Here is a 26,308-nt window from a genome sequence, read left to right on the forward strand (position 1 = left end):
TGGTACTATGGTCACCTTATTGACTTGTGCTTAGTAATGTCCTTTAGTCTATTTAAACTAGCTGAGGTTTTTCTTGTGGAAATAGCAAAGCACTTCTGTAAGTCGCTCTGGAGAAGAGCCGTAAATGTAAATGTATTCTGAGGTCAAGGCTCTGGTCTGTCTTGCTTTAGAAGACCTGCTTCCTTCTACAGGTGTAATGTGGTGAGGTGTGATGTGCTGGTTTCCTGTCTGCTACAGTAGCTAATGCTAATGCTAAATACATACACCCAGGCCGGATAGCAGAAATAGATTAGGGACGTCTAGATCAGGTTATTTTGCCCACCGATCCAATCCAAGTCTCTTAATGCTGAGTATCAGCCGATACTGATCTGATCCAATCTGATCGTTGTGCTTGTATGAATAATCCAGCCCCCCGGTTTAGATCAGACGAGCTGCTGATTAATACGTTCAGTAAAATCCCTTTATTTTCAGTCTCAGTTTCTATAATCAGACATTCTGCACTGTCTGATTTAGTTCAGTCGAAACTTTTCTTAAAATGATGTTTTATAGTGTTTAATATCTTATAATCCAGTCTGACTCTCCTCCCTGACCAATCAGCTCCCAGCTCCTTTACAACACTGCAGTCTGATCACTTCCTGTGTTTGTGTGTGAGTGTGTGTAGTGGTACTGCTATCTGTCGTTGTTGGTCTACTGGTATGTAGTAACTGGTTTATAATGGGTGTGTATTAGCATTAGACTCATAAGAAAAACAGCCAGTAGAATAATAAACACGAGCATATGGACACAATGCCTAATGCCAGGCGTGGGCTAGAGGGGTATACAGCCCCCCAGCATTGAGCTGTGGAGCAGTGGAAGAACTGTGTTCTCTGGAATGATGGTGGATGGTGGTGCTCCATCCACTACATCTGGGATGAGGTGAGGTGGTGATTCACCAGGAGAGCCCACAACATAATCAGGGACAGTACACACCCCCAGCACACACTCTTCACACTTTTACCTTCAGGCAGACGCTACAGGAGTGTGAAGTCCAGGACCACAAGACTCACAAACAGTTTCTACTCACAGGCCATCAGGCTTGTGAACACCTCACGCACTACCTCTCCAACCCTTCCTATCTGAACTGGTTTTAAAATCTAATCTGATTTTAACTGCACCTTACACTCACTGTACTGCTGCAGTCAGAACACTGTTTACATTGCTACTTACACACTATTGTTTACATCTCTTACTTGCAACCTGCACTTTATAGCTGCTGCTCTTCAAGCACATGTAACTTTATTAGCACATGTAACTTTTATTTTCATTTTTTTAATTGTAAAAAGGAAAGTTTTAATTTTTAACTTTAATTTTTTTACTTCAACTTATATTATTATACTTTATTTACTTTGTATATACATATTTTTTATTATTATTTGTTAATTTCTTTTTTGTTATCTTTATCTATTGGTGAATGGAGGGACAGCAAAGTAAGAATTTCATTGTACAGCGTAACTGTCTGTTTCTGCTGTGCATATGACAATAAAACTCTTGAATCTTGAATCTTGAATCTTGAATTATCCTACAGCCTGACCTCACTAAAACCCTATTCAACAATGCAATAAAAATGCAATCAAATCCTCACAGCAATGCTGCTCCAAATTCTAATAGAAAGCCTTCTTCCCTGGACAGTAGAGGCAGTTACTCCACCAAAAGCAGCATAAACCTCTTCTAATGCCCTTGATGAAACAGTAAATCAGCAGGTGTCCCAATACTTTTGTCCGTATAGTGGACCTCCAGCGCGGAACTAGAGGAGCCAACTTCAGGCTCCAAACATGTCCTTTGATTTTTGCACCTAATGTCTTTCCAGAAGCCAGAAGCAGGCGGACTGTGCCCCTGCAGGCAATTAGCATGTATGAATCACCACCCGGCTAATGATCTGCCTAAAAGAGAAGAGGTGGTCAGTGTACAGTAACCTCTGCCTCCTTCTTCACACTCTTCTCTCCAGCTCAGTACACACACAAAGGCCTAATTAGCTAATCCAGTCTTTCAGAGACTTCAGTGTTTTAATGGCTACAGCTGAGCTTTATAATGGGAAACCCCACTGGATTTGTGCAGCCGTTGCTCGAGTGTGTTGCTATGCGGCTCGATTGATTGATGACTGTTGTGTGTTTTTCTTTTGTCTTCTGCAGGTATGATGTGGACTCAAAGAGCAGCAACCTTTCTAAACATGTGAGTATAAATGACGTGCCGTACATAACCCTCTCCGTTTCAGTTTTGGACGCTGTGTTGATGATGCTTCACTTCTGAGGAGGGGGGTTTGTGGCCTCTTCATTGGTCTGAGCCACCTGAATGGCTCAGAGTGCTCGTCTGCGTCAGTCAGCCTTTGTCTGATTACAGCAGAGATTTTGCCTTTCGCTCGCTGATTAAACTCATTCTGCTTACTCCTATCAAGCTATCGGCTTATGCCGAGTTCACACTACATGATTTTAGCCCTGATTTTTAACTGTACGCTCGCCATCAGGTTTTGGAAGTCGGCAAAAAGGACCCAAAACATCAGCTCAAAGGCAAAGACGCGGCCCAACCCGACCCGAGTTAAAAACAAAATCCAGCATGTTAAATATCTGGACCTGTTGGCGAGTCGAAATCCTGTAAAAAGTGAAAAGTGTCACGAGCAGGTTATGACTGACAGTGAGACAGGAAAGCCGAGGAAGAAGCAAAAGGACTCCCTAAATCCAGTCTTAACATATATCAACATATGTGTGTGTGTGTGGAGTGTGTGCTTGGTGTGTGTGTGTGGTGTAGGGGCATAATATAGTTTCTATCAGAACTATATATTCATTTACTTCCAGCTCCCTCTGCAGAACAGACTATCCCTGCTGGCCTCACATCCCAATCCTCGCTTCTTGCGGACATAAGAATCTGATCCACTTCCATGTTTTTAATGTCAGAATGAAAAAAACCCTTTCTCACGCAGAAAGAAGGTAGTAGGTGCAGAGACGTCTGGAAAATGGGATTAAAAAGATCCCAGAACAATTAGAAATCAGCTGTTTCACACACAAGACCCTCCACCAATCCCAAAATGTCATCACAGGATCTACAGGTAGCTCTTGCCAGGAGAAATTAGCAAGCGTAAGAATCTGAGCCACGTTTACAAGACCTGTCAAACTATGATGGCAAGACCACGGGGTCAGAACATCTCCAGGCAGGTCTTATAGGGTTCTCGGAACCTCCTACCAAAAATGGTTCAAGGAAGGATAACCAGTGAACCGGCCACAGAGTCATGGTCAGCTAAGACTCATTGATGAGATCCATGGAGGCCCCACCTCACCATACAGGTCGTGAAGGGTCTGCTGCTCACGTCTGTGGTGCCAGATGTGGAGACCTTGTGGAGTCCATGCCTGAAATGCTCAGATTTGTTGTAGTGGGAAATTACTTAATAATAGGGCGGTGGTACTAATGTTATGGCTGACTGGTGTGTGTGTGTGTGTATATATATATATATATATATATATATATATATACACACACATACAGTTGGGAAATGGACGTGGATATACCCACACACACACATACACACACACACACACACACACAGACGAGCAGGTTGTGTTTGTGTTCACTCGTGTGTGATTTGCTTGGAGAATGCCTTTGTGTAAACAGACTCATCATTATTAGTAATATTATTACCCGCAGTGTTTGCAGGGAGACGCTGTGCACTAATGCATGTACACACACACACACACACACACACACACACACACACACACACACCTCCCTCCTTCCAACTACAAGTTTGTTTTGGTAATTTGAGAGAATCTCTCTTACTGTGTTGTCTGCGTTTCACTGCTGCTGCTTGTTTGGCAAACACACGGCTGTGTGTCGCCCTGCCCTCTGCGCTGACCTCTGTGGCTGCAGCTTACTGGCTAGACAGAAATGACAAGGAAGGGAGAGGAAACGGAGGCGGACAGCTTGTTTCTGTGTGTTGTGACCATTCATTACTCTGTTATTCAGTTGTATTGGCTTTATGGTTCCTTCACAGTGGCTGATTGCAGCTGTTCTGGGGGGCTTCTGCCTCTCCACTGAGTTCCCATAGAGACAGTGAGCGAGCGGTAATAGCGCTGAATCCACGCAGGACTATCTCAGGCTTCGCTGGACGACGGACTGTGGTGCGGGATAGACAATAGGAGATCAGGACTGTTTATTGCGGCAGTCTGTAAAGTAGCGGCAGGAGTTCTGTAATTCCAGACTGTATCCATCTGCCTCTCTGCATGCTCTTTTAGCCTCCTTTCACCCTGTTCTTCAGTGCTCAGGACCCAGAGCACCACAGAGCAGGTGTTATTTGGGTGGTGGGTCACTCTTAGCACTGCAGTGACACTGACTGACAGGGTGGTGTGGTGTGCATTTTCGCCCAATAGGAGTAACCTTTCAGCATTGCCCATTCTGTTTGCACACCATCATACTGTCTCCAAATATTACCACAGTATATGGTACTACCAGGGGTGCAATTAGCTATTCTCAATTGGCCTTACGTTTACATCACTACCACGTCATCTCATCCTGTGACTGGTATCGCCCCTCAAAACAGTGATCAACCCATCTCTACAAGGCACCTTCCAGCTGTTTTCAGCATGTTGATAACCAGTCAATTAACCACCCCCCCAACAGCCTCACCCTGTGGCTCTCCTTAATGCACATGGGGGAAATAGCTGGTGATTTGGAGATACCGTCAACAGTGTACAGTATTACCTTTATGCCAGTATTACCTTTATTACCTTTATGCCATCCAACCCTAACCATCACCTTAATCAACGTGATTTAACCCCTGAACAGTCCAAGGCTTATCACACACTAAGGTGTATTACCTCTGTACAAACTGTTGGGACTGTTCTCTGCTAATAGAAGCTGGTAATAACACCGCTGACGGGCCATAGGCTGGTTAAGGGGTTTACTCGACACTGTACCGACCAAGGACAGATGAATTTAGCACTTGCTGTAAGGTTCAACACAAAAAGAAATGCTGTAATATTGAGAAGTTTATCATCTAGAGTCGATATTTCACACAGTGTCTTTTTTTTAAAACACTGAGTTTCATTTGAAGACTGGGGCCAAAGCAATTAAGGTAAGAGGCTTTTGGAAAACCCAGCTCTGATTGACTGCAGTGTATTGCACCTTTTACAGTGAAAGGCTGCACACTGTAATAACTACAGCAATCCAATAACTCTGCTACAGACTGAATGGCTAGTAGTGTGTGTGTGTGTGTGTATGTATATATATATATATATATATATATATATATATATATATATACACAAAATATGCAAAAGTGTAAATTAGTCAAAGTCAAATTTATTTGTATAGCTTTTTACAACTGTTGTCATCACAAAGCAGCTTTACATAATTAGTAATTAAAGTAAGTAGAAAAAAAGTAAAAAAGTAACGTAAGACATGAAGGATCAAAGAGTGAGCAGCCAACGGCGACAGTGGCAAGAAAAACTCCCTCAGAGCTGGAGGAAGAAACCTTGGGAGGAACCAAGACTCACAAGGGGGACCCGACCCGTCCTCCTCTGATCAGAACTATTTAAACATTATTGATTAAAAAAGTAAACAAACCGTCTAAACTGTTGAACTGCTCTGATCATAATTATAATATAATAATCATAGTGTAGTATGACTTAAACGTAGTCATGGCAGTGCTGGTCAGATTAATGAGAGTAATGATAGTAATTAATAGTGCTAATATTATTACTGACCTCCTCTACAGAGACACACTTCTGCACATTTTAATACACATTTAATAACATTTCCTGAAGGAAAAACAGAACGGTTGGTGGTTGATAGGCGGTTGCTATGTGGTTGCTATGGTGTTGTAGGTTTTCCGTTCAAATTTCTTTATTAAGAGCTTTGGAGGATGATGAATTATAACTTGGTGATGACGTTGACAAGGGGGCGGTATACACCTGTTTGGTCTATATAACAGTGTTGGCTGGCGCCCTATGAGCACCCTGAGGAAGGCCTAGCGCCGAAACGTCTGCAGTTTATCTGTGTGTCAGACAAATGTATTGGATAGTATACCAGTGCTGTCCGATTTCTCTTTTATTCGATTGGTTTACGATGGATTCAGCACCTAAAAGTATTCTGGAGGGTTTTCTTTTTAGTTAAATACACCAGCCATCAGCCATAATGTTAGATCTGTCCATTATATCAGCTCCACTTCCCATATATGAGCACTGTATAGTTCTATAACTCCAGACTTTAGTGCATCTGTTTCTCTGCATACTCTGCTATCAGCCTCCGTTCACACTGTTCTTCAATGCTCAGGACCCCACAGGGCTGACCACCACAGAGCAGGCAATCTGGGTCCAAGGTGGATTTTTTTCCTGTACATCACTGGATCCTCTAAATTATGATTCCATGTAAGAGCCATAATACTAATATTCAGTTCAGTTCAATACCCACAGTTCTCTAGGTCACATGAGCGCTCAGATTGTTCTGAACATTTTGATATAAGACATGTGGGTATTATCTCATACGCAAGTGCCTTCAAAATCCCTTCGAGAAATCGAGAAAATGCCCCTTAGACTCCAGAGGGTGGTCCATTTCGACCCGTATTATCGTCCGACTAACATATCCAGCCATATTAATAGATAATAACAAGAAATGGCAAATTCATGAACCATTTGAATACATCCACTGAAAAGCCGCTGAAGCCATTCCCCTGAGTGTGGTATAATAAGAGAGCTCCGGCTAGAATAGCCGCTGTACTGAGAACAGTTGAATTCATCCGCTATAGTTATAGAGACCCGTCCTGTTGAACGTCATCATACATCAGCTCCATCTAGACAAACTGTTCTCAGAAACTTACTGTAATACATCCACTCCAGCCAGAGGAGCTGTTCTAAAACTAGCCATCCATCCACCTGGCAAAGCCTTTGTGCTGAACACGTTACGTTCCAGCCAGCTCCACCCATCTAAATCACCATCAGCTCCTCTAGCTCAGCGCCAGCTCTGAAACATGGCTCCTGTGCATCTGTGCCGGTAGTGTTTACCCCTGGAGGCATGGGGACACATACACATTCGCACACACACACACACACACACACACACACACACAGACACCCGAATAGCGCTGAGGAGTAATTGAAAACATTCCCTGAGACTCCAGTTGTTCGCTCAAACCCTGTGGCTTCCAGCAGCCTCCCCCAAATGAGCCCACAAATCACAAATGGACTTGTCTCCGTGCACCTAGCACTCTTTTTGTCACCCTCACAGACACTAACAAAAAGGAAAAAATCAATATCAACCCCCCCGAAGTCTGACCATGAGAGACAACCCCTCTTTATCCAGCCGTTAGCCTCCTGGGAAACTTCTGCCCAGTCTAAAGCCATTACCAGACGTGTTAACATGTGAGGAGCCGGCAGGGCTAGCTGTGCTGTTGGCAGCAGGTGAGAATTACAGGGAGAAGGCCAGAGGGAGTGAGCAGCAAAATATGTATTTATTGCACTCTGTTTAAGGAAGAGAGCGAGTGGGCGAGAGAAAGAGAGAGAGAGAGAGAGAGAGAGAGAGAGACTTTTGCTTTATTGGATCGGGCTGTGGAGACGTTAGCAGTAATCGTTAGTTCTCGTGGGAAAGGAGCAGTGTCACTGTTAATGCCATGTGTTATAAATAGCTAAAGCTACAGCTTCTTCACCAGCTATTCCTTTCAGAGCTGTGCTACCTGCCCTACGTCTGAGGTAAAACTTCATTAGCATGGTGCCTTAATTGGCAATTAATAAGACTTGTGCGCTGGTGGGGTGTAAAAGTTCTGTGCGTACGGTAAAGCCAGCAGAACACCTCACACTAACATCCACCACGTCATTGTTGGTATATACGATTTAAGGGTGGTGATTAGGACCAGTTAAAATTCTATGATTACAACCAATCACAGTCAGGTCTCAGAACGAAGGAGGTGGTGATTAGGACCAATCGGAATCAGGAGGGGAGGTCTCAGAACCAATGAGGTTATTATTAAGACCAATCACAGTCAGGTCTCAGAACGAGGTGGTGATTAGATCCAATCGGAATCAGGAAGGGAGGTCTCAGAACAAATGAGGTTATTATTAGGACCAATCACAGTTAGGAGGAGGTTCAGAACGAAGGAGGTAGTGATAAGGACCAATCGGAATCAGGAGGGGAGGTCTCAGAACCAATGAGGTTATTATTAGGACCATTCACAGTTAGGGGGAGGTGTCAGAACAAATGAGGTGGTGATTAGATCCCATCGGAATCAGGAAGGGAGGTCTCCGAACAAATGAGGTTATTATTAGGACCAATCACAGTTAGGAGGAGGTGTCAGAATGAAGGAGGTGGTGAAAAAAGACCAATCGGAATCAGGAGGGGAGGTCTCAGAACCAATGAGGTTATTATTAGGACCAATCAGAATGAGGAAGGGGGGTTTAGAACCAATGATGTGAAATCTGGGACCAATCACGGTCAGGAGGAGGTCTCAGAACGAATGAGGTGGTGATTAGGACCAATCAGAATGAGGAATGGAGGTCTCAGAACCAATGAGGTTATTATTAGGACCAATCACAGTTAGGGGGAGGTCTCAGAACGAATGAGGTAGTGATTAGGGCCAATCAGAATGAGGAATGGAGGTCTTAGAATGAATGAGGTGGTCATTAGTACCAGTCGGAACGAATGAGGTGGTGATAATGATCAATTGGGGTCAAGAAAGGAGGTCTCAGAAGGAATGAGTTTGGGGTTAGACCATAAGGCGGAGGTCTCAGAACATGCGACATGCTCTCAGAACGACTGAGGTGTTGATTAGTTAATAAGCCTTTATAAATGTTTATGTAGGCTGATGTCAGTTGTCATAGAAAGCTTATGTAAAGTGTTGCTGGCTGGGCTCTATACTGTACCCTGTATGGCTCGCTTAACTAAGTTTAATCAAACTTATAATAATGTCAACCATCTCCATCAGACGCTGCGGCCGGAGCGAAGCCGGACTCCGTTCTCTCCATTAACCTCTTGGCCGTCTTAGCCAGCATGCGTGCGCTGCCTTTGCCAAACAAGCAATTCCAATCAGCCTTGGCTCATTACAGTTCTGCGGGGAGTGCCGCCGGCGCTTCTGCTTGATTTTTCTCTTTGGTGTTTGTATCAAAGCTTTAGCTGTTAGAGTAGAGGTGAGGGACAATGTGTCCTCCTGCAGTTCTGGGATCTGTTCAAGGGAAGTAAAAGAGAGCTAATGCATCGTAATGACCGCTGAGGGCAGCTGGACGACTCCACCGTGTGTCTCTCTCATCACTGCTCTTTTCATGTTGCTGTGTTTTCAGCTGTGCTGGACAGTGAGAGTGGTGACAGTAATGTCTCCTGACTTGTGTGCAGAGTATAGTGCTGTTCTGTTACGCACAACACATCATCTGTCTGTCTGTCTGCCCTTATTAGCTGTCTGTCTATCTGTCTGTCTGTCTGTCTATATATCTGTCTGTCTGTCTGTATATCTGTCTGTCTATCTATCTATCTATCTATCTATCTATCTATCTATCTGTCTGTCTGTCTGTCTGTCTGTCTGTCTATCTATATCTTTCTCTTTGTCTGTCTTTCATTCTTATTATCTAACTGTCTCTCTCATTGTCTCTCTCTGCAGGATTTCCTGGGGCAGGCGCACTGCACTCTGGGGGAGATTGTGGGCTCTATGGGGAGTCGGTTAGAGAAGCCTCTGGGGTAAGGACCAGCATCCATCCTGTTGCGTTTTTTTACTCACTGTTTTCAACTTCCTCTCAATGCAGAGTTTTTAGGTTCTTCGAGGATCTTCACATGAGATTATTGGACCACCCTCTGCCACTTTAGCCACAGTTCTGCCATCTTCTAAGTTTAATTAGTTTTAGCTGAGATTCTTGGGTCCTGATCCGTTTCGTCTCTGTGTTTCTGGCTTTCTTCTGTCTGTTTTTCATTTGTGAGTATGGGTTATTCCAGCTTCACTTGGCTTGTTGCTGGTTTTGTCTCCCTCTTAATGTTGGTAACAACAGCTCACCCTTATCTATCTGTCTATATCTATCTGTGTATCTGAGGTAAGGTGAGGTGTGTTCAGAAAGGATGTTAGCTCTTAAATGGTCTACCTGTAATTAACTCTATATAGCATTAGAATAAACCCAAATAAACATGAAGTCAGTGGTCAGTGAGAGTGTCTACCTGTAATTAACTCTATATAACATTAGAATAAACCCAAATAAACATAAAGTCAGTGGTCAGTGAGAGTGTCTACCTGTAAAACTCTATATAACATCAGAATAAACCCAAATAAACATAAAGTCAGTGGTCAGTGAGAGTGTCTACCTGTAATTAACTCTATATAACATTAGAATAAACCCAAATAAACATAAAGTCAGTGGTCAGTGAGAGTGTCTACCTGTAAAACTCCTCTATATAACATCAGAATAAACCCAAATAAACATAAAGTCAGTGGTCAGTGAGAGTGTCTACCTGTAATTAACTCTATATAACATTAGAATAAACCCAAATAAACATGAAGTCAGTGGTCAGTGAGAGTGTCTACCTGTAAAACTCTATATAACATCAGAATAAACCCAAATAAACATAAAGTCAGTGGTCAGTGAGAGTGTCTACCTGTAAAACTCTATATAACATCAGAATAAACCCAAATAAACATAAAGTCAGTGGTCAGTGAGAGTGTCTACTCGTAATTAACTATATATAACATTAGAATAAACCCAAATAAACATAAAGTCAGTGGTCAGTGAGAGTGTCTACCTGTAATTAACTCTATATAACATTAGAATAATCCCAAATAAACATAAAGTCAGTGGTCAGTGAGAGTGTCTACCTGTAATTAACTCTATATAGCATTAGAATAAACCCAGATAAACATAAAGTCAGTGGTCAGTGAGAGTGTCTTCCTGTAAAACTCATGCCGTTGCTCAGATGCTCGACAGCACTGTAGGAGTGGCTGAATCCTAACCAACCTGTAAAGAGTGGATGGAGATGGAGATGGAGATGGGGCTGTATATGAGCAGGGTGATTATGGAATGTAGAAGGGAGTGGATAGGGATATTGTGGCAGTGCTGTATTGTTGCAGTTGTGTACGATGACATGCTATTAAGAGCTGTGTGTGTGTGTGTGTGTGCAGGGGAAGGGTGCAGTTCAAACTCACTAATGAGCTGTTTGCTTGCTGCTGATGCTCATTATTCTGAATGTGCTCATTAAAGTCTTTATTCCAGTCCCTCAGTCTCAGTCTCTCTCTCTCTCTCTCTCTCTCTCTCTCTCTCTCTCTCTCGCATGCGCGCTTCACGAAATTATCTATTGTAGCCTACACGTACTGTGTGCTGTCTGAATAGGAAAATCTGCAATAAAACATTCCTTCTGTCTCCCTCCTCCTCTTCTCTCTCGGCTATTGTACGCTGGCGGCTCGGAAACCCCAAGATATGAAAACAGTGCCAGAAACACGCCTCTTCTCCCTTTCATTTCAGCACTAAAAGCAGCAGCTAGCGCTTACTGGAATGAAATGAGTGGCAGTCCAGTAAGCGCGGCTTATGGAGCAACAGTACCAAGAACAGAGGAGAGAGAGAGAGAGAGAGAGAGATACTTTAAGGCTTTAATGCAGATTCTGCCTTTAATTTACATTGTGCTTCACATTGCGTTCAGCTGCTCACACAATGCTTTATTAACCTCCGCTATTGGACAAGACAGATGTACTGGGTTTGTCTTGCTAGTAAATAACAAAAAAGAGTGACTGTGATGTCATATTTAACCCCTTAAAAAGCCTATGGCCCACCAGCTAGCCAAAAGTGTTTTTAAACACTCTTATTACCAGAGAATAGCCCCCCCCAGTTTGTAAAAAAGTAGCGGTAGTTACTGAGTGGTGCGCCTTAGTGGGTGATAAGCCTTGGAGTGTTAAGGGTTAAACACTGTTTATTTCAATGGAAACTAAACTGCAACTATCCAGAGGCAAAACCAGCTATCCAGAGGCATGCAGAAGCCCCCCCATTCCCCAGTGAGCAAGCCAAGCCAAAGGTGATAGTGGCAAGGAAAACTTCCTCAGAGCTGGAGGAAGAAACCTTGGGAGGAGCCATCACTTGCAAGATGGGTGGGGCTCAGGGTGGTCCATCAGGACCACTGTAGGGCACAGCCCCTGGTTCTAATCCTGGGTCATGCTGTCTGCCGTCATCGCCGGAGCCAGAGAGAGCACAATCGGCCTTGCTCTCTCCTGGTGTGTTGGTGACACATGCTCAACCGACCTCCACCTCTTTTCAAGCTGCCGTTGATGTAGCATCACCAGGTACCCAGCTCTGATGCACGGGTGTCTGCTAGCTGGGTTGGGTGATTGGCTAATCTAAAATAATTGGGTACAAAAAAGACTCACTAGACTCACTGTTCTAATATAGTTCATAGTGGTGATGGTAAGAATAATAAAAATATTGGTGATGGTTTATTATAATAATATTACAAATATTTTTTATAATAATAATTGCAGTAATTACATCAATTAGATCAACAGTGGGCAAGTAGTCCAAGGCAGGGAGCAGTAGCTGAAGGGAGTATCAGGCTCTGGTCTGATTGGATTTATGGAGAACGGAGAATCAGATCAGATCAGATCTGACTATAACAGCCTAACTAAAAGGAGAGGGCCAGAAGGTAACACAGACATGGGAGCACCCTGAAACACTGGCATCCATCCACTCCACCGTCCACAAACCTGAGTGATCGAGTGCAAGCGGCGGGACGACTGCAGCTGCATCTCCGTTTACCACAATTCCCTGTGTCCGTGAACCCCTTGATCTGCAACCTATATCTAAAGGGAAACATGAACATGAACTAAACTTCAAAAGGCATAAAGTGACGAACGAAACCTTATTTTGAGACACATTTCAGTCAAGATTAGTGCATTATTTTTGTTTTGGACAATTTCATTACAGTAAAAGATAGGATAATTTTTTTGAGACTCTGGAGGGGTGGTGCGCTGTTCTACTGTGTAGCAACACCTGCATTAATATGACCTTCATGGAGGAGTCATAAGAAGAAAATCTGTGCTGTGCCCTTTTTCTTGCTTGGTGCATTTTGTGCACTGATTAAGTTCAAATTGAACTTGTTGGTCTGCAAAATTGTGGAAGCAAACAGTGTAGGGTCTCTACATCAGGATAACAATCCTAAACACACCTCAAAATCCACTGTGGACCACCTGAACAACCAGCACAAGCTGAAGGTTTCACCATGGCCCTCACAGTCCCTCTGCCTAAACATCACTGAACATGTGTGGATAGACCTCAAAAGAGCAGAGCTGCAAGACGGCCCAAGGGTCTCACAGAACTAGAAGCCTTCTGCAGGAAGAATGGGCGAAAATCCCCCAAACAAGAGCTGAAAGACTCTTAGCTGCTACAGAAAGCGTTTACAAGCTGTGATACTCGCCAAAGGGGGTGTTACTAAGTACTGACATTACTGGGTGCCCAGACATTATCTTCAGCCCATTTTCCTTTGTTTACCGTTAAGCACCCCCCGCCAAAAAATGTCTCTGCATGATCCTGTTGTGCTGGATCTGGTCCAATACTCTCTCTACTGTATTACACACTGAGGTTAATCCGCTGCTTGCTGGGAGCTCTGTCAGACTGTAGCTGACTCTGGAACAACCTCCATGGAAATAGCCCTGGACTGGGTCAGCTGAGCCTCACATAATGGCCCTCTACTTTTGCAGAGTGCAAAACCATGTCTTCTCTTAGTGCCCCTTTTTGCGCCCCCCCCCCCCCCCCCCCCCCACTTACAGCCAGTACTGCAGCAACTGCAGATTTTAAAAGCAGGAGGCTTTGAGTACACAATGAAAAATACGCTATGTGTCCAAATGTTTGTGGACACCCCTTGTAATGCATGCATTAAGCTACTTAAGGTTGGGCCTATTGCTGACACAGATGTGCAAATGCACACACACAGCTTGTCTAGTCCCTGTAGAGACATACTGCCGATAGAATAGATTAAGGTGTGGACTAGAGGGGTATAAAACACCCCAGCATTTAGCGGTGGAGCTGTGGAGCTGTGTTCTCTGGAATGATGGTTGGTGCTCCATCCAATACTTCTGGGATGAGAAGGGGGGCGTTGAGGATGAGGTGGGGTGGTCATCCTGATCCTCATCCTGACCTCACTGGACACTAGAGACAGTTATTCCAGTTACAAAAGCAGGATACAGTACCCTTGATTTCTGAGGAATCAAGGAACAATAGGTGTCCCAATACTTTTGTCCGTATAGCGTGTATAGAGTCCAGCGTAGCCAAATTGGAGTATTCGGCTGTGGTGAACTGCAGTATCAAAAGGGATGTTTGTGGGGGTTTTTTGAGCTCGACTGAATCGTGTTTGGGCCGCGCACCTGCACCTCCGCCCCGTTGGGGGGCACCTTTAACAACCCTAATGACTGTTAATTACACATAATTACACAGTTCAATCAGCGCGCAGGGCTGCGTTCGGGAGTCTCTCTGTGAAGGGAGGAAAAGGGGGGAAAATAGAGGGAGAAATCACTCAGCGGGTCTCCGCTGCTATTTCAGGCCCTGTCAGCGGATGGCAGGAGAGAGAAAGTGTGTGTGTGTATATGTGTGTGTTTGTAGGCTAAAGTTGGTGCTACTGTAAATACAGTGTGTAAGAGTAAGGCTTCTCTGCTGTGCACTGTGTGTGTGTGTGTATATATATATATATATAAATGTGTGTGTATAAGCTAAAGTTGATGCAACCATAAATACAGTGTGTTAGAGTAGGGCAGTGTGTGTGTGTGTGTCTGTATATGTGAGTTGAGAGGGTCAGTTGACTGGACTGAGCTAAATAGTTGCTGAAGGCAGACAAATACAATAGTGCTGTAATGAATACACACACACTCTCTCTCTCTCTCTCTCTCTCTCTCTCTCTCTTTCTCTCTTCACTCTCTGTGTCTCTCTCCCTCACTGACAGACTTTACAGAGCCTCGGCCTTCCTCCATTCCTCTCCGTTCACCTTTCCTCCCTCTCTTTCTCCCTTTATCTGATTTATTTTGTATCTTTGAGCTCTCTCTGGATCGCTCACACACAAGGGCCGCCTGAGTGCAACACGAGGCCAGATAACTTCAGTTCCAGCGCAGTGGCGTTTATTTATTCCTTATTCATCAGCTTTTAACCCCCACAGTACCCTTTAACCCCCCCTACCCCCCACCACCACTCGTCCTCTTGTTATTCTCTACCAAACCCACTTCTGTGTGATGAGAAACTGTCCCATCCAGATCTTTTACCTGCAAATAAAGCCCTGGCTAATTCATTTCCCATTAAACTGAAAAAATGGCCAAATGTTTGTGGACACTCCTTCTAATGAACACATTCACCCATTGCTGAGTACTGCCAATAGAATAGGACTCTCTGAAGCAGATAAACATGACCCTATTGGCACCATACTACCTAATTCCAGGCTAGAGGTGTATAAAGCCCCCCCCCAGCATTGAGCTGTGGAGCAGTGGAAGAACTGTGTTCTCTGGAATGATGGATAGTGCTCCATTCAGTACTTTTGGGATGAGTTGCGGAGTTGGGGATGATGAGTTGCCGAATGCAATCAAATCCTCACCGCAATACTGCTCCAAAATCTGGTAGTCTAGGGTTTTCTTCCCTGGACAGTAGACATAGTTACTCCAGCAAAAGCAGGACAGACTCTTTTTAATACCCTTGATTTCAGAAAAGTAATGAATGACCAGGTGTCCCAATACTTTTGTCTATATAGTGTAAACATCATTCAGATGGGGTTCAGTAGGTCCTACATGAGCCTCTGGTGGGAATTAGAGGCCTACGGGAGCTTCTCCGTGAGTGTATGTTTATCTGTATCATTCACGTTGGTGTTTTTCCCCCTTCTTCACTGAGAAAATGACACGACAAATTGTATTTATTGTATCTGGCCAAAAGTAAGTGGACACCAGCCCATCCAGTGTTTCTTCAGAAGTCAGAAGCTGACTCTAGGCTTTTGGGAAGGCTTTCCACAAGATTTTGGAACATTACTGTGAAGATTTGGGCAAGTGTTAAGGTTCTGAGCGACTTTGACTAGGGGCCATAGTGTAATGGATAGACGACTGGGTCAGACCATCTCCAAAACACCAGGCAGTTCAGGCAGGGAAGTCAAAGTGAAGAGTTTTTTTTCCACTTTTAATTCAATTAAAGCAAAGAAATGGGCATGTCCGAGATACACGGTTGCGTGAAGGGGCCTGAAGGAGCTTTGTGGACAGGTGCCAGGTAAACACTGAGTGCGTGTGTCAGCTGGAGTGTGAGTAGAAGCTTGGACACATTACCTCGATGAGAAAACAATGGCTTGATTAGTCCGCCAATACCAATCCTGTTTGCAGGGCCGAATGGCCATCAAATCGACTCAGCGGCGGCGGCGTCTGAGTGGGATTCGTTCAGCAAGCGATGTGGAGGTCGCTTATTTAGTATTTAGTCGCTTTCTCTGAAACAAAGAGAGAGAGAGAGAGAAAATGAGAGAGTGTGGGAGAGAGAGAGAGAGAGAGACAGGAAGAGGTACTTGAGCTGAGCATGTAGATTGCTTTTAATGATAATTGTTATTTCATTCAGGTCCCTGTCGACGGAGGAGGGTGGGTAATTGCACCAGCACCGATGGAAAAACAGCCATTCCTCCACAGTGTCACCAGTACTTAATTAGCTCACGCTGTCGAGATGCTGATTGCAGATTCATGTGTCTTGATTAGGACTTTCAGGAAGGTAGTCAGTATAGAGGAGAGATGGAGGGATGGGTGAATGTGAGGGAGTGTGTCTATACATGTGTTTGTTGTTGCTGTCGAGCAAAAACCTCAACAGCTCTCCCTAAAATCGGCAGCTTTACATTAGACATACCTTTCAATGGAAGTCAATGTGAAAGATTTCAATTTCAAGTCATTTTGGAGCATTTCTATTGGTCCATGTGAAATTTTGACACAAATAGTGAAAAACTATTTGCAAAAATGGAGATACAAGGTTTTTGCAGGACATGCAGGATATGTAAGAGCATGTGGAAGGTGGATTAAGGATTAAGGACAGCGTGTTAAAGGACAACCATTGTAAGACTCTGGGATGCTATAGGATCATCTGACAGAGGGTTTAAGGGATAGTTTGACCACCAATCAAATTTTCTCAATTTTCACTGTATCCAGATGTAGTCCATCAAGTTTACTTCTCCAGATTCTGAAGTGTTTTAAGAAAGAAATGATTTTTTCTTAAACATTGAAGATGGATATTCTTCAGATAGCCTCTTTGCTAGTATGGACCACGCCCAGAGAGGCTGGAATGGGGAGGCAAACTCAGAGCACTTTTGGGCTGGAGTTTAGGGCGGCTTTGAGCTGCTATTTTAAGGTAACAGTGCTACATAATGTAGCTTTAAACAGTAGAATTACTCAAAGTAATCCCTAATATAACAGAATTTGATTGTTTTTGAAGTACTGTTAGTTTCTACATATGAAAAATAATGTATTTCCAGCATCACGCCAGTTTCAGTTTTTCATTTTGACAAATTTATCTGTATATTGGAAATCATAAGAAAATGTCAGATCAGTTAAATGTAAAGAAAAATAGAGCCTGAAAGGATTTTCCAGTGGCCTGGCCTGGCCTGTCCGCTGTCCTGGGTGGCCAGGTTAGATTAATCAATAATTCAAATTATTCAAAAGATTATATTTGAGAACTTTTTACGTTTTTTTTTTTAGATTAGCATTTAAGAACATTTGGGACTGTCTGTCTTTTTGTCAGGAAAGATTTTGCGAATCTGGCTACAGCGCTAATTACGTTTATGCAAGGCCTAAATTATCATAGTCACACACTGGTGTATACTGTGTTCATGTTTATATAGATAGCAGTGTGTTATACAGTGTCAGAAACCACAGATGCAAGTGTACTGGAACTTTAGGCTGAGTGTGGGATGATTAAGGCATGTGATATTAGTGTTGTAGCGTTTTGTTTTGTTTTGTTTTTTTAACCCAATTTTCCCCCCAATTTAACTGAGCCAATTAACCCACCCAGTAACTAGGACTCCCCCCTATCACTTGCAGTGCTCCCAACACTAGGAGGTCAGCCACCACCTCTTTTGAGCTGCTGCCAATGCAGCATTTCTAGGCAGTCAACACGCTCAGAGGAGGCGCCGGATCCTCAGAACAGATGCCTTTGCTGACCCGCTTCAAAATAAGGGACGATGAGGGGCGCGAGCGCCATCTAACCATCCAGAGAGATCATGGCCAGCTGTGCTCTCTCAGGCTCTAGCTGCTGATGGCAAAGCAGAGTGACCCGGGATTTGAGCTCCAGATCCTCATCAAACTTCTCATCAGAGCCAAACTTCCAAACGCCTTGCCTTTATCACACGAGGACAGTGTACTCAGCTTCCCATCACTTTCCTGATCTCTGCATTCCTGAGCGCACGGTGCTGATACTGTACATTATTCATGGCTTTTACAGCGAGCTGTTTGCACGTGCAGGTCTGAAATACAAAAATGGCCACATTTGACTTTTGCCTTTTTTAGGCAGCAGAGCAGAGTTATCTCTGTGAAATATGGATGAGTGCACATCCAGGAGAAACCGGCGCAGAAATATATTCATTATCTCTGCTGGGGTTCTTCACTCAGCTCCATGGTTAGGGTTGTCATGGAGACATGAGTCTCTCTCTCTCTCTCTCTCTCTCTCTCTCGTGCTCTCTCGTACTCTCTCGCCCCTGTTTTCCAGGTCAGATTATGAACAGTTGAATGCTTTGCAGGTTTCCATGACAGATGGGGCGCAACAGTTTAGCCTTCAACCTGTTGGTTGGCTTTTTGCTGCCTGGAAATGGACGAGAAAGTGGACGAAAGAAGGGTTTTGCCCTTTTCTCTGCTTATCTGGAGAGCATCAGCACAAATCCTGATCATAACATCATGACGAAAGACCCCCAAGTGTCATTTTTAGATCTTATTAGTTCTTATTCATCATATTTGCTGTATTTAGCACATTTTATTAGGAGCACTGTACTAATGCTGGCTAGGGCCTCCTTTTGGCTCTCTACACAGCCTCAATTCTTCATGACACGAGTTCCACAAGATGGAAGTTGGAGAGGTTCCTCTGAGGTTCTGGTCCACGTGGCCTTGACCACATGTCGCAGTTCCTGCAGATCTTTCAGGAGATTCATGCTGTGAATCTCTCCTGTTCTACCACATCCCAAAGATGTTATATTGGATCCATACGCAGTGATTGGGAAGGCCGCTGAAGAGCACTGAACTCAGGAAATCCGTGTGAGATGCTTTGCTTAGTAAAACGGTGTACCCTCATGCTGGATGGAAGTAGCCATCAGAAGACTAAGGGTAAACTATAGACATGAAGGAATGCACCTGGTCAGCAAAGATACTCTGTGGCATTCAAGCAATGATTGATTGGTATTAACAGGTCCAAAGTGTACTGAGAAAACCGTCCCCTCCCAGCCTGGACTGTAAACACAGTCAACATGGTTGGCGCCAAATTCTGTCTCGTCTGACGAGTCTGAAAACTCCCTCAGAGCTGGAGGGAGAAACCTTGGGAGGAACCAAGACTCACAAGGGGGACCCTACCCGTCCTCCTCTGATTAGAACTATTTATAAATTATTGATAAAATATTATTATTATTATTATTATTATTAATTATTAATATTAATAGTGGCAGATAGTTACGAGTCCATTTAGGTCTGAACATGGTCATTAAACAGGTAGCATTGGTAGGAGGGTGAGCCGCTGGTCTGCTATGGGTGGTGGTGAATGGGGGGCCTGCTGGTCAGACTGGTAGGTGGCAGCTGGTCTGACGCAGGTAGAGGGGACCTCAGCGGGCAATCTTCCAGCAGGTCGGCTTGGGTGGCCATTTTATTTGGAGAAGATAAAAAGAGAGACTCCAGTCTTCTACTGCCCAGTTTTGGTGAGCCTGTGCTGATCTACTGCAGCCTCAGCTTTCTGTTCTTGGCTGAAAGAGGTGGAACCTGACGTGGTCTTCTGTTCTCGTACCCCACCACCTCAATATTGAACATCATGTTGTTCATTCTGAGATGTTTCTCTGCTCACCACAGTTGTACAGAGTGGTTATCCGGTTAACTGTAGCCTTTCCGTCAACTCCAGCCTGTCTGACAGTTCTCCAAGTTGTTCCACTGGATGTGTTTTCTTTACCACTGCTGAAAATCCCAGCAGTTCTAGATATACCTCCACTTCTGACACCAACAATCACACCACACTTAAATGACTCAGATCACATTTACCCAGGTCTGATGGTTAATGGTTGAACCAACCCCCGATGCTACGGGTCCATATCTGCTTGATTTTATGCATAGCATTGCTGCCACACGATTGGATGATTAGATAATTGCATTAATGAGTGGTTGTTCGGGTGTTCCTTATAAATTGCTACGTTTAAATAGTAGTGGGAAGTTGGTCACGTTCCCAGATGTTTGTTTGTGGATGGATAGCCGCGTGGTTTGGGGTGTGTGTGCGTTGTGTGAGATGTTCAGACGAGTTGAAGAGTTGTAGTGCTGAGTCCGGACGTTGGTGTCACTTTGCAGTGTGTGTTGTTTCTGCTGCATTAGGCTTGAACTCTGCTATTTAGAGGAGTAAGAGTGTTCCCTAATGGAGATACAAGGCCAGTATTAAATGACCCCGCTACATAATTAAAATGTGTGAGATTTTAATTAAACCCCTGAAATCGGACCGAAAATAGCTCGGCGTGACGCGTGATTCATCGCCTGGACAGTGATTTTGTGTGACTTCGTTCCGATAACTTCACTTTCTTTGCTCGGTTGGACGCTTTACCATGTAATAAGTGTGTCCTGATAACAGCTCGCTTACACTCTTCATGAATGGACTGGTCAGTCTCAAAAAAAATAAAATAAAGGGCTGTCCAGTCATATCTAAGTAGAGCATTTACACTTACAGTCAGCGTGATAATGTGTTTAGCATAAGGTGTGTGTTCAGTTTCACGTATATGGTCAGTTATTATTATTATGATAATATTATTTTATTATCAGCCCATTCTATCAGCCCCACGTCCCATATAGGAGCACTGTGTAGTTCTATAACTCCAGACTGTATCCATCAGTTTCTCTGCAGACTCTGTTATCAGCCTCCTTTCACCCTGTTGTTCTTCAATGCTCAGGACCCCACATGACAGACCACCACAGAGCAGGTAGGTGTTATTTGGGTGGTGAGTCATTCTCAGCACTGCAGTGACACTGACTGACCTGGTGGTGGGTCATTAGTTAGTGTGTGTTTCTCTGCTGGTATGAGGGGATCAGATACAGCAGTGCTGCTGGAGTGTTTAAACACTATGTCTGTCCACTCACTGTCCACTCTCTATTAGACACTCCTACCTAGTCGGTCCAGCTTGTAGATGAAGGTAAAGTCAGAGGCAGAAGCTCTCTGATCTGCTGCTGCACAGTTTCTGCTGGTCATCCTCTAGTCCTTCATCAGTGCTCCCACAGGACACTGCTGCCCACAGGAAGGACGCTGTAGGCTCGATATTTTTGGATTGGTAGGGTACTCTCAGTCCAGCAGTAATGCTGAGGTGTTTAACACTCGTACCAGCAGCGCAACACACACTACTAACACACTCGCCACCACCAGGCCAGTCAGTGTCACTGCAGTGCTGAGAGTGACCTACCACCCAAAATAATTAGGCATGGGTCCAATAGGTTCATGTTTAGCTGCTCCAGAGAATCCTATTCGTCTGGCAATACTACCCCACAAGGACTCGACAAGTCGTGCGTGTATGCATTTGCACATCTGTGCAGCAGTGGGTACAACTTAAGTGAATGGATGCATTTGAAAGGGTGTCCACAAACATTTGGACATATAGTGGATCTCCTGGTACAGCCGGGTTGAGTGTGTGTGGATTGGCTTCATGAGGAGATCAAATGCTATTCATTGACATTGACTGTGATCATGATCAGTGTGTGGTGTTGGTCATGTTGACGTCCGAACACTGCTTTTTATTACAAGACTGCATTATAATTATAATTGCAAATTTTAATGACTGGGATTTTTGGTCCTTATCACTCGAGCAGTCGCGCAGTCACGTCGTTAAAGACGAAGGATGGAAGAGTGTAAGGGTCATAAAAAGAAAAGTGCAGAGGCATTCATGCTCCACTGAAATCTCTCCATTTATAGCAAATGGCGGCCCTCAGGGTTACCCAGCTCTGCAGGCGATAAAGCACCCATAAATGAGTCACCCAGAAATGGGGATTGTTTTTATGCCATTTCCAACACCTCATTGCTCTCGTTTTTCATAAAGACTCACATTCGTTACTGTTTAAAGTGCTTTCTTTTAACCAAAGTTGGCAAACAAGAGCATACAGCGATCAGCCATAACATTAAAACCAGGTAAAGTGAATAACAATGATTATCTCAAACAGGGGGCAAATTCAAGAGTCAGGAGACTGGATCTTTAGCATTGGAGTTTATTCACGTGCAGACAGAAAATCATACACGGGCACAGCCTAGTCTAGTCTAGTCAGACCATATCCAGTCTATTCCAGGCCAGTCTGACCCAGTCCGACCCAGCCTAGTCTGATCCGATCCAGTCTAAACTAATCCAGTCTGGTTTAGAGTTTGATGGTCATCACACAACAAAGGTCATCGTTATGACCACTTGATTGTTGTTGCCTTTTGAGGGTTATTTGAATTACCATATAGTGACCACTTCAAGCCGGCAGACAAGGGTAACAAAAGGTGAGACAAAGGAGTAAAATAACCATTTGCTAAGTTGAAACCACATGAAAGTGATGTTCGAAAGGGGCATATTTTCTCTCAAAGGGGTGGGATCTACATGTTAGACAGGAAGTGAACAGTCAGTTCTTAAAGAGATGAAGGTGTTAAATGCTGGAAAAACTGGCGAGCCTAACAAAAACCCAGCTGTGAAGGCTGGACGACTGGGTCAGAACATCCCCAAAACATCAGGCAGGACTTATGAGGTGTTCCTGGTATGCAGTGGTCAGTACCTACCAAAATTGATCCAAGGAAGAGCAACCAGTGAACCAGTGACAGGGTCAGGAGCTCAATGATGCTAATGAAGGCCTCGCCCACCTTACAACTTACAGGATTTAAAGGATCTGCTGCTTACGTCTTGGTGCCGGATACCACAGGACACCTTCAGAGCTCTTGTGGAGTCCATGCCTTGATGAGTCAGGGCTGTTTTGACAGCACAAGGGGGACGTACACAATATTAGGCAGGTGGTTTTAATGTTATTGCTGATTGATGAGCGCAGTTCTGTGCCAGTATCCATTGCTTCTTTAGATTTGCTCTGGAGCTACAAGGCTAATGGACCCACACGATTCAGTCATCACACACTTCTCTAAAGGCTAAATCTATAACATGCACAAACGTACTTCAGCGTGTACTCTTACATAAGAGGGTTCCTTAGTATTTAGGCATGCCTAAATGGTTCTTTGCCTGATTAAAGGGTTCTTCAACTACCAGGAAAACCACTTGTCGATTTACCTTTAAAAACACCTTTATATACGCTAAATGGACAAATGTATTGGGACACCTACACATTACAGCCACAGGAGTTCCCATTCTAAACCCATAGGCATTAATATGGAGTTGACCCCCCTTTGCTCTAAGCTCTAACAGCAGCAGGTCTGCAGTTATTGAGTCACTTGGAGACTTTTCTGCACTCTGCTCTGAGCTCAGCACTCGGCCCTGACCCCGCTCCGTAGCTTTACCTGGTCTGACACTTGGTGGAAACTCAGACTTGAGTAAAAGTACAAGAGCTCTATCAAAAAAGTGACTTGAGTAGAAGTAGAAGTGTCTTTAAGCTCCAGACTTACTAAAGTACTAAAGAATTCAGCATTTTCTATACTTAAGTATATATAACTGGCTGGATTTTACACACCTGCGGCCTGAATGGGATGGAATGGAACCCCTGAATTCAGTGATTAAGAGGTGTGTCCCAATACTTTTGTCTTTATAGTGTAAAGTAAAAAAAACAGTACTATTTCAGGACTATTTAGAACCACTTTTGCTCGGAGTGTTGCTAAAAAAAAACAGCAGCTGTTTATTGAGTCCTGGGCTTTGTCCGTACTTGGTCCGTGTGTCTTGGCTGATCCACTTTGCTCGGGATAGGAATTGTGTCAATTAGATTTGTTCGGCTTTAATCCACAGCTGCTCCTCTGCACTGCCAGTGGTGGGTTGTCTTGTTGATTCCAGACAGGAATCAGGAGGAAACTGAAAAGTCGGTGTAGCCACGCTGAAAGTGAACGTTCTATATAAAGACCACCGTGGCTGTGGGAATGATCTTAAGGGTGGGAAGCGCTGTCAGCTGTGTCGAGCTCTGTGCAAACTGGAGGATATGGCAGTGATACTCTGCAGATCTTGAGAACAACTTGCTTTGGTTCGCTCTCGAGGTTGTTTGCTAGGTTCCCTTGGGGCAGAAGTCTGGGTGTTCATGAGCTAACCGTAACGAGCAGATCCAGGCCCTTCCTTCCCTTCCTCCAACACTGATTGGTTGATTGATGAGCTGTGACGGCTGATAGGCATCGCTGTTCCTGAAGCTGAAATATTTATGACTTTTACATTCACATTCTGTTTTGCCAACCGCAAGTTTTTTCCACACTGGTAACTGCTGTACGTGGATGTGTGAACAGATGCTAACAATGCTAACGATGAGTGAAGGCAAGCAGCCAGCAAATGATGCTAGTATAGTGCTAACTGGCTTCCACTCATTTTTAGCTTAACATTAGCGCTGCTGACAGGTGAAAACCATTGATTATCTTCATCTACATCTGCATCTGTCAGGGGGTGGGATCCACATAGTAGGCGGCAAGTGGACAGTCAGCTCTTGAAGGTGATGATCTCCAAAACATCAGGCAGGTCTCCTGGTATGCAGTGGTCAGTACCTCCCAAAAGTGCTCCAAGGCAGGACAACCGGTGAACCTAAGGCTCAGTGATGCTCATGGAGGCCTCACCCACCTTACAACTTACAGTACTTAAAGGATCTGCTGAGGACTTCCCTTTAGAGGTCTTGTGGAGTCCATGCCTTGACTGGTCAGATCTGTCAAGACCTGCCTGATGATTTGGAGATGTTCTGACCCAGTTTGGCTCCTGTCAACGTGGCTTAGATTCTTATATTTGCCCATTTGTTGGCCAGCTTTTACCAGCTAACATGCAGAACAGACCCCACTTCTGACTGGAGCCACTGTGAGCAGATCACAGTCAGTGGTTTTAATGTTATGGCTGATTACATTAATGGTTATTATTAAGCATGAGCAAATGTAAATAGCCTTTACTTTAGTGGACGCCAATCATTTATGCAGTGATATGGATGCTCATGAAGTAACACATGAGAGCCCTAAAGGGTTGATCTGCAGCTCGGTCCAGTCTTTGCTGTCATGGTGGGGATTGCCGATGGCCACCGACTCAATTACATGCGGACGAATCCACAGTTGAATTCACAGCGGCGGGTTTGACGGCCTGTGTGACACCACTGCTACTGAAAATGTCCCGCACTGATTACACATATCTTTACCTTCTGTTCGGCCTCTTGGCTGAAGCTCTGAGTGTTTAGCTTAAATCGAGAGCTGGGAGACAATTAACAGGATGTACTTGATCAGCCAGGACAAATATATGGACGAGATACAGGCCTCTAGATGCTAGCATACGTTAGCTGCTCACATACGCAATTCAGTTTGGTTGGAGGTTTAACCATTATGATGTTAATAGGAAGGATTTAGGCCTCCATTACTCATTAGCTACATTAGCATTGTAGCTAATGCAGAAAACTAAACGTGTCCTGACTGGTTAACAGCAAGAGGAAAACTCGGAACTCTCCTTTAGTCTTTAGATATCCCTAACCGAGGACCAGGGAAAGGCCTCTGGTATTGGCTCACTGGTAGGCTGCTGGGTTATTCATCACAGGGTTGTAGGTTCGATTCCCTGGATTCACTAAGCTGCCACTTGAGCAAGGCCCTTGTCCCTCACTTCTCCAGGGGAGCTGTAGCATGGTTGACCCTGTTCTCTGAGCCTGGCTTTCTAAGCTGTGACAGGAGGGATTTAGGCCTCTATTACTTATTAGCTACATTGGCATTGTAGCTAAGGCATAAAACCAAACGTGTCCTGGCTGGTTAACTGCATACGGGGTAAGAGGAAAACTCTAAACTCTCCTTTAGTCTTTAGATATCCCTGCGAGGGCCGGAGAAAGGCCTCACTGGTAGGCTGCTGGGTTATTCATCACAGGGTTGTGGGTTCGACTCCCTGGATTCACTAAGCTGCCACTGTTGAGCAAGGCCATTGTACCTCACTTCTCCTGTGGAGCTATAGCATGGCTGACCATTACTTATTAGCCACATTAGCATTGTAGCTGACTGGTTAACAGCAAGAGGAAAACTCTGAACTGTCA

At 44.3% G+C, this 26,308-nt stretch overlaps 1 protein-coding gene across 2 annotated transcripts in view; it reads left to right on the top strand.

Annotated features, from left to right (window-relative positions):
- The window catches only part of LOC140550301 (copine-8), a 168,308-nt gene that overhangs the window by 69,871 nt on the left and 72,129 nt on the right, over positions 1-26,308 (top strand). For both annotated transcript variants that reach the window (XM_072674217.1, XM_072674218.1), the window contains exons 5-6: positions 2,169-2,208; positions 9,605-9,681. In XM_072674217.1, coding sequence (XP_072530318.1) covers positions 2,169-2,208; positions 9,605-9,681 — 117 coding nt within the window. The remainder of the gene's footprint in view (positions 1-2,168; positions 2,209-9,604; positions 9,682-26,308) is intronic.

The sequence above is a fragment of the Salminus brasiliensis genome, chromosome 2, assembly GCF_030463535.1.
Source record: "Salminus brasiliensis chromosome 2, fSalBra1.hap2, whole genome shotgun sequence".
Lineage (NCBI taxonomy): Eukaryota > Metazoa > Chordata > Actinopteri > Characiformes > Bryconidae > Salminus > Salminus brasiliensis.